Source organism: Meles meles, chromosome 1 (genome assembly GCF_922984935.1).
Source record: "Meles meles chromosome 1, mMelMel3.1 paternal haplotype, whole genome shotgun sequence".
NCBI classification, from domain to species: domain Eukaryota; kingdom Metazoa; phylum Chordata; class Mammalia; order Carnivora; family Mustelidae; genus Meles; species Meles meles.
The window spans coordinates 151,164,430-151,177,597 of record NC_060066.1 but is presented as its reverse complement, the minus strand read 5'-3'; the positions used below and the strand labels follow the sequence as shown (position 1 = coordinate 151,177,597).

Sequence of the window (13,168 nt, the reverse complement as noted above, 5' to 3'; positions counted from 1 at the left end):
CAGCTTTTAATGCAGCTTCTTGCCCATGGGGTCCAATGTAGTGTGCCCACTGGGCTTGACTCCTTTGTGGGAGCGGTGGCTGGCAGCAGTAGGGTGGCACTCCTGGGAGGCTATCTGGTATCTGCTCAGGGAGCCAGGAACTTGGAGAGTACAACTGCAAAACTAGAATATTCCATTTATTTTATGAAAATGGACAATGGTAGTGAAGCACTAAATACAGATACCTCAGAAGACATTAAGGATTTCATTTTACAGTTAAAAAAAAAAAACCCACCAGAAATCTTTTATCTAACGGATGACTCACCTTATAATATGATACCTTGCCCTGAGTTTACTTTCTTTTGATTTAGTTTAGTTTGTTCACGAGAAGGTATAGAATATACTAAATACTATGTATTACTGACTTTTATCTAGTATACTTACAGTGGAAGCAGTATTTCCTAAAGGAACACAGATATGACCTGAACAGTGCATCATTTTTTTTCTATCCTAACAGTAAACATTTATTAGCTGTGTTCATTGGATAAAATCATAATTTTCTCATCTGCAAAATGAGGACAATAAAACCTGGTATACATGTACATTATATCAAATGAGGTAAATGAATGTATGCTGTCAATGCCACTCAGATACAAAGTGAGTGGGGTGCTTGTTAGCCATTGTAGGAGAAAGAGGACAAGACAAGATCTCCTCTCAGGGTGAGGATGACAAATACATGTGTTAAAGCAGCAGGATTCCAAGGGCAAGATGACTTAGACTGTTGAATGAGTTACTAGATTAAAATGATATGAGCAAAGTGGAAAGATTGATTCCATCTGGGCAGTTACATTTGAGCAAAGTCTCAATAGCAAGGGTATTATAGGGGTGGAATGGGTGGCCGCATTTTAGATTTTGGATTGAGGGAAATGTATGAATGAAGGTAGGAAACCTCAAGATATGTATTTGAGTTTCTTTTTGGTTTAAAATATTCATAGTTTTTGCTCTCTTTCAGTTGACTCATGTTGCCTTACTATACCTCAGTGCTGTATATGAGCCTGGGATTTCCTTGTCGTATAGGGACTGTGTGTCTTTGCATACATAGTGTGCAGCACAGAACCTGGGAAAAAGCAGGTATTTAATCGATGATTGGTGAGTGGATGAACAAGAATTTTGCAGCATTCAGAAAGCACTATATCACTTATTTTTCAGCAAGGATGTGTTTGAATTTCTAACCCTTTATCATGCACTTACAGATATATTTACTGATGGTTGTGTGTTGAGATCCTATGAGTGTTAGGTTTTTATTCTTCCATGGAGATCTGACCTGAAGTTAGGGCATTTTTTTTTCCATTTTATTTATTTTTTCAGCGTAACAGTATTCATTCTTTTTGCACAACACCCAGTGCTCCATGCAAAACGTGCCCTCCCCATTACCCACCACCTGTTCCCCCAACCTCCCACCCTTGACCCTTCAAAACCCTCAGGTTGCCCCAACCTCCCACCCCTGACCCTTCAAAACCCTCAGGTTGTTTTTCAGAGTCCATAGTCTCTTATGGTTCGCCTCCCCTCCCCAATGTCCATAGCCCGCTCCCCCTCTCCCAATCCCACCTCCCCCCAGGAACCCCCAGTTTGTTTTGTGAGATTAAGAGTCATTTATGGTTTGTCTCCCTCCCAATCCCATCTTGTTTCATTTATTCTTCTAAGTTAGGGCATTTTTTACTTGCTGTTGTAGAGGGCTTGCACTCTACCTCTCGGTGACTGTTACTTTCCTGCAGGTTTTCAGCACAGCCTCTTGTGGAGCTCTGTTCTGTGAGGGATGTAGCTGGCTCCACTTCTTCCAGAAAAAAAGAAAAAAAAAAAAGGAAAAAAGAAAAGATACCTTGCCTGCAAACTTTTGGCTGCCTGGAATGGAACGTTCTTCTGCAAGGGAGGAAGCATGGTGAAAGGGGCCATACCTACAGGAAATCTAATATTTGCTTTGCAGTGAAATGTGAAAAATTGAAAGAAAGGAAGCAGCATAGTGACTAGAAGTCCACTTTGTGTGGGATTTCCTTTTTGGGGCTTTTCTCCTGCCCTGTTACATCATCATTGTGTGTGTGTGTGTGTGTGTGTGTGTGTGTTAAGGTTTTACTTATTTGACAGAGAAAGGGAACAGAGGGAGTGTGTGAGCAGGAGAAGGGAGAGGGAGAGGGAGAAGCAGACTCCCTGCTGAGCGGGAAGCCCATGGGGCTCAATCCCAGGACCCTGAGATCATGACCTGAGCTGGAGGCAGACATTTAACTGACCCAGCCACCCAGGTGCTCCCCATCATTAGATTTTAATGTTTTATTTCCTAACTGATAACTTGCTTTTGTATTAATGGTGTTTGGGATCCACTGTAAATGCATTGATAGATTCACTTCTTAAAACCACACAAAACAAAACTGTTTCTTCACCTTCCCATCATTGTTTGAGAAAGGAAATCAGAATAGCTGTTTACCATATTCCCTTGGCCGTTTACACACACTATTAATGATTTTTGTAAGTGGACTAATTATACCATTGATTTCACAGTTAGAATAAGGAATAGGGGCCATTCTTTTTTTTTTTATTTAAGGTTTTATTGATTTCACAGATTGAGAGAGAGAGAGAGAGGGAGGGAACACAAGCAGAGGGAGTGGGAGAGGGAGAAGCAGGCTTCTCGGTGAACAGGGAGCCTGATGCAGGTGTGGGGCTTGGTGCGAGGCTCAGTCCCAGGACCCTGGGCTCATGTTCTGATCACCAAATATATTATGCCCTGCCCAGGAACACAAGGGGTTAAATCAAACATCTATCAGTTAGCACAGCTCACCACAGATGAAACAGGGAAAGGGTGGGGACACCAGTTTTTCTTTGTAAGCCTTTATTCTTTGGTATCCAGTTGCCGCTTGTCCTCATCACTAGCTCCTTTCATACACTTCTCAGATTTGATCAGAGTTTTGCTGACCACGCTGGACCGTTTGGCCGTGTGACAGAACTCTTCTAATTCAGACACATTCTGATATGGCTTAAAGGGCCATTTGATAAGTAGTAGTTGCACCATTTCTGAACCTTATGAGGCTTATGGACGTGTTAAGGCTTGAGTTCCAGTGGGAATCAGGAATGGTGTGAGACCCAGGGATACAGGGAAAGGGTTGAAAGGGAGGACTTTCAACTCAGGTTTGGAGGCTCAGGTTTGGAGGAAGGGCTGGAAACATCTGTGGCAAAATTACTTGACAGTAAAAAAGAATTTAAAAAAATTCCATTTAGCCATTTTGGTGTAAGACACCTGTATTAAAATGTTTTCCTTTGGGACATATGCACTCAGGAGATGTTTGTTAAACTTAATTTTTGAACCAATGATGTGTTTTCAACCCTCTTTCTCCTCCTGTCCTATAATTTTGTATTTGGGCCCCAGAAATTACCCAGATCATGGTGGACAAAATTAGAGCTGCCCTGCAGATTTTAGTAAAATGAATCCTATTTTTTTTTTTTAAAGATTTTATTTATTTATTTGACAGAGAGAGATCACAAGTAGGCAGAGAGGCAGGCAGAGAGAGAGGAGGAAGCAGGCTCCCTGCGGAGCAGAGAACCCGATGCGGGGCTCGATCCCAGGACCCTGAGATCATGACCTGAGCCGAAGGCAGTGGCTTAATCCACTGAGCCACCCAGGCGTCCCTGAATCCTATTTTTGAAGGAAAATGAGCTTCAATAAAGATGTGGTGAACATGATTCTCTTTAGAATCTCTATACCACTTTTTACTATTCTAGTTCTTCATGCTGTTTCTACCATCACGTGAATTTTTTTTTTTTAAAGACTTTATTTATTTGCCAGAGAGAGAGAGAGTACACACAAGCAGGCAGAGAGGCAGGCAGAGGCAGCGAGAGAAGCAGGCTCCCTGCTGAGCAAGGAGCCTCATGTGGGACTTTATCCCAGGACCCTGGGATCATGACCTGAGCCAAAGGCATTGGCTTAACCAACTGAGCCACCAAGGCGTCCCTACCATCACGTGGATTTGACCAAATTGCATTCATCTCTCCATACTTCAGTTCCTTTATTTTGAAAATTAAGGAACTGGATTTGTGGTCTTTAAGGTCTGTTTTAGAACTCTTCATTTTAGTACCTCATTCATTACTTTTCTCAAGCATTATAATGTAAGATAAATAATTTTCCTCATTTTGAAAGAAAATCACCAGTTTTCAAAAACAGTCTTGCTTATATTTCCATTGTGGTAAACATGTCATGGCCTTGCCTTTGGGAATACAACTTTTGGTTTTAGCATTGTAAATGGCAGGTAAAGTAGGTGTTTAAATCACTATGATCTAAACTCAGAATTTTGCTCTTGACAAACACAGGCTTTGTGACCTTAGGCAACTTACTTTCTTTCAGTAGCCTAAAATTCATCCTCTATAATTTGGAGGTGATAATGTATTTCTAAAGTCAGTGTGATGATTAAACGAGATCATGGCTGTAAATTGTTTAGAACACAGCCTTGCCTATAGGAAGTACTCAGTATATATTACCGAAAGTTAATGATGTAACGTCTTAGATCATAAATCGAGGACTGGTTCTCTCAAATATTATATAAACTAATGACCAGAATGCTTTGTGTTGGAAACTGAGCTAACCTATTTTTTTCTTTCTTACAGATCTTATATTGCACTTTAAACACACCTAAAGTTGATATGGAAAATCTCTTAGGATCGCATGTAGGTCTTGAAGATTTCATATTTGCCCATGTGAAAGGGAACCAAAAAGAAGTGAATGTATATAAATCTGAGGACTCACTTGGTATCACCATTACAGATAATGGAACTGGCTATGCTTTTATAAAGGTAAGTCTTAAAAAATAACTGTGACCTAACCGAGGGTAATATTTAAGAAAATCTACCAGGTCAAAAAAATCTTCAGATTGGAAAGCTGGCTTAGCAGGGATGTTTTGATAAGGTTTCATTTAAAAAGGTTGCAAAGACCTCATTTTTTGTTTACCCTTTCCTTGAATTTCTTACCTTCAGTTTTAACTTCCTCTAGAATTTAGAACTGAAAAGGAAAGCCTGGTCCTGGTGCCCATTCATCCATATGAGCTCTTGTAGGTCTGTAGCTCATTAATATCTGATGACTTCTGTGTTGACTTCCAGTGATTTTTTTTTAGGGTAATTTCCAAGTGAGAGAGAGAGAGAATACTTAAAAAAAAAAAAAAAGTAATCTCTAGGGGTGCCTGGGTGGCTCAGTGAGTTAAAGCCTCTGCCTTTGGCTCAGGTCATGATCCCAGGGTCCTGGGATCGAGCCCTGCGTTGAGCTCTCTGCTTGGCAGGGAGCCTGCTTCTCTTCCTCTCTCTCTGTCTGCCTGTGATTTCTCTGTGTCAAATAAAGAAATAAAATCTTTAAAAAAAATGTAATCTCTAGATGCAGTGTGGGGCTCAAACTCACAACCCTGAAATCAAGAGTTGAATGCTCTACCAGCTGAGCCAGGCAGGCACCCTAAGTGTAAACATTTTTTTTAAAAAAAGATTTTATTTATTTCTTTGAAAGAGAGAGAAAGAGCATGTTAGAGAGTGTGAGGGAGGGAGAGACAGAGGAAGAAGTAGGCTCCCCGCTGAGCAGGGAGCCCAATGCGGGACTTGATCCCAGGACTCCAGGATCATGACCTGAGCTGAAGGCAGTTGCTTAACCAGGTGAGCCACCCAGACATCCCCCAATGTTTTTCAGGGGCACCTGAGTGGCTCAGTGGGTTAAAGCCTCTGCCTTCGGCTCAGGTCATGATCCCAGGGTCCTGGGATCGAGCCCCGCGTCGGGCTCTCTGCTCCACGGAGAGCCTGCTTCCTCCTCTCTCTCTGCCTGCCTCTCTGCCTAGTTGTGGTTTCTCTCTGTCAAATAAATAAAATATTAAAAAAAAAAGTTTTTCAACATTTTCTGTACTATGTAATTTATTTAGGCACAAAGAGAGCAATATAGAGCTGCAAAGATGAGAGAAGGTTTGAGATAGTATGAAAAAACTAAGAACTGAGGAATAGTAAAAAGGAAAGTAGATTTATCTCTTTTTGTTTTGTTTTTTAAATTTTTTGAGAGAAAACGAGCAGGGGTGGGGCAGAGGGAGAAGTGGACTTCCACTGAACAGGGAGCCTTATGTGGGACTTGATCCCAGGATGCTGGGATTATGACCTGAACCGAAGGTAGAGGCTTAACTGACTGAGCCACTCAGACACCCAGGCTCATTTCTTAAATCCTTCTATTAAACAGTTGCAAAACAGCTGACTTCTGTTGAATGCTTATCATGTACTATGCACTTTATGTTCTTTTTCTCAGTTCTCACAGCTCGATTTGATACTATGTTTTTTCTTATTGTTGTACAACTAATTTTTAATATATAGCTTACTGTACTCATACCTGTGTAACCACCACCTAGATCAAGGGAAACGTCATTTCTACCACTCAGAAGTCTCCCTGGTGACTCTTCCTAGTCACTGTGCTTCCCCGCCAAAGGCAGCCACTGTTCTGACCTCTAATGCCATAGTTTTGCTTGTTCTTGAACTTCATTAAGTAGAATCTTATGCTGTATTGTTTCTGGCTTCTTTTGTTCAATATGGTATCTGGGAGATTGACCTGTGGGTAGGCAGTATTATTAACCTCTGTTTTAAAGATATAGAACCAGGATCAGGGAGGTTAAGTAGCTTGCTTCAAAGTCACTTAGCTGAAAAACTCAGGACTCGAATTCGAGAGATCTGGTTCCAGAGCTGACTGACATTCCTATCCACTTCACTAGGAATTAGTTATAAATTTCATAAGCAAAACATATTTCATGTTTTTATTTTGCCCAAATCTTTGCTGATGCATTGTCATTATTAAAAAAAAGTCTTAAGGAAGCTATCTTTTTAACTGTAAATAGTACTTTATTTAACTTCCCATTTGATAGAATGGTTATTTTTAGCTCTGCAAAAGATATGACTGTGCCGAAGGTTGAGTGGGTGATCAAATGGAAAATCGTGAGTCGGGAAAGTCATGTGGGATTATCTGGGGGAAGCTCAGGACATGAAGCACATGCAGCAATGCCTTTCTAATGTCAGCAGGGAAGGGCTTAAAAGTTTTGCAAGCACGTGTGGATTTTTTAGATCTTAACCTCTGATGTTCAGAGCTTGTGTTCTTTATTTTTTTAATGCCTCCTTGAACATGTGCCTGCCTCTGTACTTGTTACTAGTCCTGTAAGAAAGTACGTGATGGCAAAGAGAAAGTGGAGCATAAGGCAACTGCTGACATATAATTCAACTTAGAGAAATGAATATCCTACTGTGTATATGATTAATAAGACTTTAAAAATCGAGGGGAGTGGTAATTTAAAACTTACTGAAAGATTGTAAGGACTTCCATAATACCTTTGACACATTTCTCCAGTTTTTACCATGTGCCATATTTGCTGTTTTGTTCTCTCATACACATGTGTATATGTATATTAAATTCAAATACATACAATTTTTCTGAACTACTTGAAAAAGTGGATTGTATGTATTATGCCTATTTAGCCCTTACTGTTTCAGAATATACTTACTAAGCACAGGGTTTTTCCTCTGTATAACTATAGTATCATAGTGAAATTCAGAAAATCCAATATTGATAAAACTACAGTGTGGACATTAGTTTAAAATTATTTTATCAGTTGCCTAATATCCCATTTAAACTAAATGTACACATATAAACAAAGTATTCTTTTTTTTTAAGATTTTATTAATTTATTTGTTAGAAAGAGAGCGCATGCACGAACACAGGCAGACAGAGTGGCAGGCAGAGGCAGAGGGAGAAGCAGGTTCTCTGCTGAGCAAGGAGCCTGATGTGGGACTCGATCCTAGGACACTGGGATCATGACCTGAGCCGAAGGCAGCCGCTTAACCAACTGAGCCATCCAGGCATCCCTAAACAAAGTATTCTATTCAGAGGTTACTTAGAATAGGTTCTTTCCTGCCCCTTTCCCCACTAGGTAATTGTTATTTATTTGAAATGCTGTTGAATCCATTTGCTTCTCTTTGAATTGGACTTTCCCTCCTCATCCTTTTTTTTTTTTTCTGAATACATAAAATATTAACATGATTCAAAAGTCAAAACTATGCTAAAAGACATTCAGAGATCTGTCACTCTTTCCCCTAACCCTCTATCCCATTACTCATTTCTCCCACTCCTTATAAGTAATCATTTTCATTAATTTTTGGCTCACCCTTTCAGTGTTTATTTTTGCCAAGATAAGTAAAAAAATAATGAAACATTCCAAGAGTTTGTATGTCATTCTCATTCAGGGACTGTGTTAAACTTTTCTGTATGGTTCCAATTTTAGTGTATGTGCTGCTGAAGTGAGTACATGATATCCTTTCAGTAGTGGCTAGAAATCAGTAGGTTAGAGTAGGACAGTGTGGTATAGATTCAGAAAAGGGTAAGGAGGAAGAATTCCATGACTAGGGAGGCAGTGTATTGTGATGCATGGGAACAAGGTCTTTAGAATGACACAGGCCTAGGGCACCTGGGTGGCTCAGTTAGTTGGGCATCTGATTCTTGATTTTGGCTGAGGTTGTGATTTCAGGATCCTGGGATTAAGCCCTTTGTTAGGCTCCATGCCTTCTTTTCCCCCCTAAAGATTTTTTTGAGAAAGACAATGAGTGAATGAGAGCATAAGCAGGGGGAGGGTCAGAGAGAGGGGGAGAAGCAGATTGTCTGCTGAACAGGGAGTTGGATGCAGGGCTGGATCCCAGGACCCTAGGATCAATACCTGAGATAAAGGCAGGGACTTAACCCACTGAGTCAGCCAGGTGCCCCCAAAAAGCAGTTTTAAGAGGGGAGTTCATAGAGATAAATGCTTATCTCAAGAAACAAGTTTCAACCTAATTTTATATCTCAAGGAACCAGAAAAAGAACAAATGAAGCCCAAAGTTAGTAGAAAGAAGGGAATAACAATGATTAGAGCAAAAATAGAGACTGGGAATATCCAGGGGCACGGGATAGCTCCTGGGTAGCTCAGTTGGTTAAGCATCTGCCTCTTGATGTCAGTTCTGGTTATGACTGCAGGGTTGTGAGATCAACCCACATGTTGGGGGGATTGTTGCTTGGGATTCTCTCTCTTGTCTGTCCCCTCCCAAAAGAAAGAGACTGAGAAGACAATAGAGAAGATCAATGAAACTAAGATTTGGTTCTTTGAAAAACATTTGACAGGCCTTTAGCTAGATTTACCAAAAAGGACTCAAAACCAGAACTGAAAGATGTTATACTGGGTACCAGAGAAATGCAGAAGATCATAAGTGACTATTATGAATAGTTATACCTAACCTATTGGACAGCATATAAGGAATGGGTAAATTCCTAGAAACCTACAACCCACCAAGACTGATGAAGAAATAAATCTGAACAGATGGATTTAATCTCCTTGATAGTAATGAAAAACTTCCCAACAACAAAAGTTTAGGACCGATGCCTTCACTGGCAAATTCTACCAAATATTCAGAGAGAAGAATTAATACCAATTCTTCTCAAATTCTTCCAAATATTAGAAGAGTGAACTCTTCCAAACTCATTTTATTAAGCCAGCCTCACCTTGCTACCAAAACCAGAAAAGAATGACACAAGAAGAGCCAGTATTCGTAATAACATAAATGCAAAAATCCTCAACAAAACATTAGCAGTCATATTCAGCAATACATTAAAAGGATCCTACCTCATGACCAAGTGGGGTTTATTCCGGGATGGTTCACCATCCACAAATCAATATGGATACCACATTAACAAAGTGAAGGATAAAAATTATCTCAGTAGATGATAAAAAAATATTTGACAGAATTTAACATCTGTTTATGGTAAAAACTCAGCAAAGTGCGTATAGAGGAAACATACCTCAATGTGATAAGGGTCCTATAGGACAAGCCAACAGCTAACATCACATTTAGAGGAAAAGCTTTGAGCTTTTCACCACTAAGAATAGGAACAAGACAAGGATGCCCACTCTTGCCAATTCTGTTCAACACAGTATTGGAAGTTCTAGCCAGAGCATTTAGGCAAGAAAAAGATATAAAAGGTATCCCTGTTGGAGAGGAAGAAGTACAATGGTCACTGTTTGGAGATGGTATATACAGAAAACTCAAGACTGTATCCAGAAAACTGTTAGAACTAATACATTCAGTAAAGTTGCAGATATAAAATTGGTATGCTAAAATGTTACATTTCTATATGCTAATGATGAACTATCAGAAAAATTAAAAAACAATTCCATTTATAGTTGCATCAAAAAGAATAAAGTACCAAGGAATAAATTTAACCAAGGAAGATAATAGCATATTGAAAACTACAAGATGTCAGTGTAAGAAATTGAAGACAAATAAGTGAAAAGCTATTCCATGCTCATGGATTGGAAGAATTAATATTGTTAAAATGTCTCTACTACCTAAAGTAATATTACAGAGTCAGTGCCATCCCTATCAAAATTCCAATGACACTTTTCATGCAAATAGAACAAATAGTCCTAAAACTTATGTGGAACCAACCATAAAAGACCCTGAGTAGCCAAGCAAGGTTGAGAAAGAAGAACAAAGCCAGAGGCAGCATACACCCTGATTTCAAGGTATATTACAAAGCTATGGTAATTAAAACAGTATGGTATTGGCATAAAAACAAACCTTGATCAATGGGGCAGAATAGAAAGCCCAGAAATAAACTCTTGCATATATGGCCAATTTATAACAAAGAAGCTAAGAATACACAATGGAGGAGGGGACACTCTGTTTTGTTTATTTATTTACCCTGGGATACTCTTTAATAAATGGTGTGGGAAATATGAGATTGCCAATAATGGGAAAATTGGATAGCCACGTGCAACAGAATGAAACTGGATCATTATCTCACACCATATACAAAAATTAATCCAGAATGGATATTTTATATATATATGTGTTTATATATATATATATATATATTATAAATATATATATAATATCCATTCTGGATATATATATATATATATAATATATATGTATATATTATATATATATATATTAAAGACTTGACTTAAAACCTGAAGCCACAAAATAGAGAAAAGCTAGGCAGTAAGCTCTCTGACATAGGTTTTGGTGATGATTTTTGAACCTGAAAACAGAAGCAACAGAAGGAAAAATAAAAAGTGGGACTATCTAACTAAAATATAGTTGGATTAAAAAAAATGGGCAGAAGATCTGAATAGACATTTGTCCAAAGAAGATCTACAGATGGCTAACAGGTACATGAAAAGATGTTTTAGGGCATTAATCATCAGGGAAATGCAAATTAAAACCACAGTGAGATACCACCTTGCACGTGTTAGAATGGCTATTCTCAAAAGGGTTAGAAATAACAAATGTTGGTGAGGATGTGGAGAAAAGGGAACCTTTGTGTACTGTTGGTAGGAATGTAAATTGGTGAAACCACTATGGAAAACAATATGGTGTTTTCTCAAAAAAATTAAAACTAGAACTACCATACAATTGAACAGTTCCATTTCTTGATATTTTAGGAGGAAAATGAAAATGCTAATTCAGAAAGATAAATGAACAGGAATGCCTTGGTGGCTTAGTTGGTTAAGTATCTAACTCTTGATTTTGGCTCAGTGTGGTGGGATCGATTCCTGCATCTGGCTCTGTGCTTCGTCTGCTTGTCCCTCTCTCTCTGCTCCTCCCTCTCTGCACTCTTTCTCTCTCTAAAATAAATAAAATCATAAAGACAAATGCACCATGCATTTGTGTATGGTGTTCATTGCAGTATTACTTATAGTAGTCAAGATGTGAAAGCAACCTACGTGCCTATCCACTGATGAATGGATAAAGATGTGTACACACACGCACACACGCACACACACACACAATGGAGTATTAGCTGAATAAGAGAATGAAATCATCCCATTTGTGGCAATATGGATGGATCTCAAGGGCATTTTGCTAAGTGAAATAGATCCTGTATGATCTATCTTCTATGTAGAATCTGTCTGTGTGTTTTTTTTTTTTTAAATTAAAAGGCAGTAATGCATGGTTCTCACAGATAAAACTTTATAGACGAAAAGACAACAGACCTAAACATATGTGATTTTAGGTTTTGCAAGAATCAATTTCCCAGAATCAGAGTATATAAATAACCTAATCAGAAGATTCAGAGTAGGGGCGCCTGGGTGGCTCGGTGGGTTAAAGCCTCTGCCTTCGGCTCAGGTCATGATCCCAGTATCCTGGGATCGAGCCCCCCTTCAGCCTCTCTGCTCTGCGGGGAGCCTGCTTCCTCCTCTCTCTCTGCCTGCCTCTCTGCCTAGTTGTGATTTCTCTCTGTCAAATAAATAAAATATTAAAAAAAAAAAAAGATTCAGAGTATACTTCTAACAAAACCAGAAATTCCTAGAGTGGTTTAAGATGAGTTGGCAAACATTTATATAAAGGACAGATGGTAACTATTTTAGGCCTTGTAATTCAGGGTTTGTAGTCTCTTGGTACCACCTCTGTTTGAATCCCAATTCTGTCATTTGTTGTGTTCTTTTGATCAAGCGGTGTAATCACTATACCTTGATATTCTCCTCTGATATTCTCCTTTGATGTTCACCTCTGTTAATGGAATGAGGCTTGCTTTGAAGGCTAAATGAATGAGCTATTTGCAATTATAAATGTTTATTAGAACATCGTTTGAGGACAGTGTTGGGAGGATCAGCAGCACAGATCTCAGAGCTGCTGACCATGGCAGTAAGGCATGCAGCTCAGACAACATTGAATCTGATGCCTAGGCTGTGAGGAGGGTAGGATGATGCCCTTGAGTTCTGCTGCTGTCTGTGATGAACAGACAGAGTTCTGTTAAGTATATGCAATGAAATAATGGAAAATACTATCATAATGGTCTGACATGATTGGGAATCTCTGAGTTTAAGAAGGTTGTGACTCCCATTTTTTAAAAAATATTTGTCTTCTCTGCATTTTGCAATATCAAGCTCTTAAGCTAGATGAGACAAAGTTCTAAATGTCATAGAGAATTATACTCAGTGACTCAGCAAATATAAGCATAGAACTAACACTTTTCTTTTCCAGTTCTTGGTGTTTGAGTAGCACCTTTAGCAATGTTATTCTCTTTCATGTTATGATTATCAAAGAATAGAGTTTACTTATTTATGTAAGAGAGAGTGTATGCATATGAGAGAGAGATAGAGAATCTCTCTCTTTTTTT

The 13,168-nt window shown here is 39.0% G+C and overlaps 1 protein-coding gene and 1 non-coding gene across 2 annotated transcripts in view; one reads left to right on the top strand and one right to left on the bottom strand.

The window, feature by feature from the left end:
- Window positions 1-13,168, top strand: part of GIPC2 (GIPC PDZ domain containing family member 2) — an 81,083-nt gene that overhangs the window by 29,230 nt on the left and 38,685 nt on the right. Inside the window, exon 2 of the mRNA XM_046022958.1 lies at window positions 4,627-4,812. Coding sequence (XP_045878914.1) covers window positions 4,627-4,812 — 186 coding nt within the window. The remainder of the gene's footprint in view (window positions 1-4,626; window positions 4,813-13,168) is intronic.
- LOC123928390 lies at window positions 8,215-8,321 on the bottom strand. Its single transcript, XR_006815686.1, has one exon. It is a non-coding gene; the product is annotated as a U6 spliceosomal RNA (small nuclear RNA).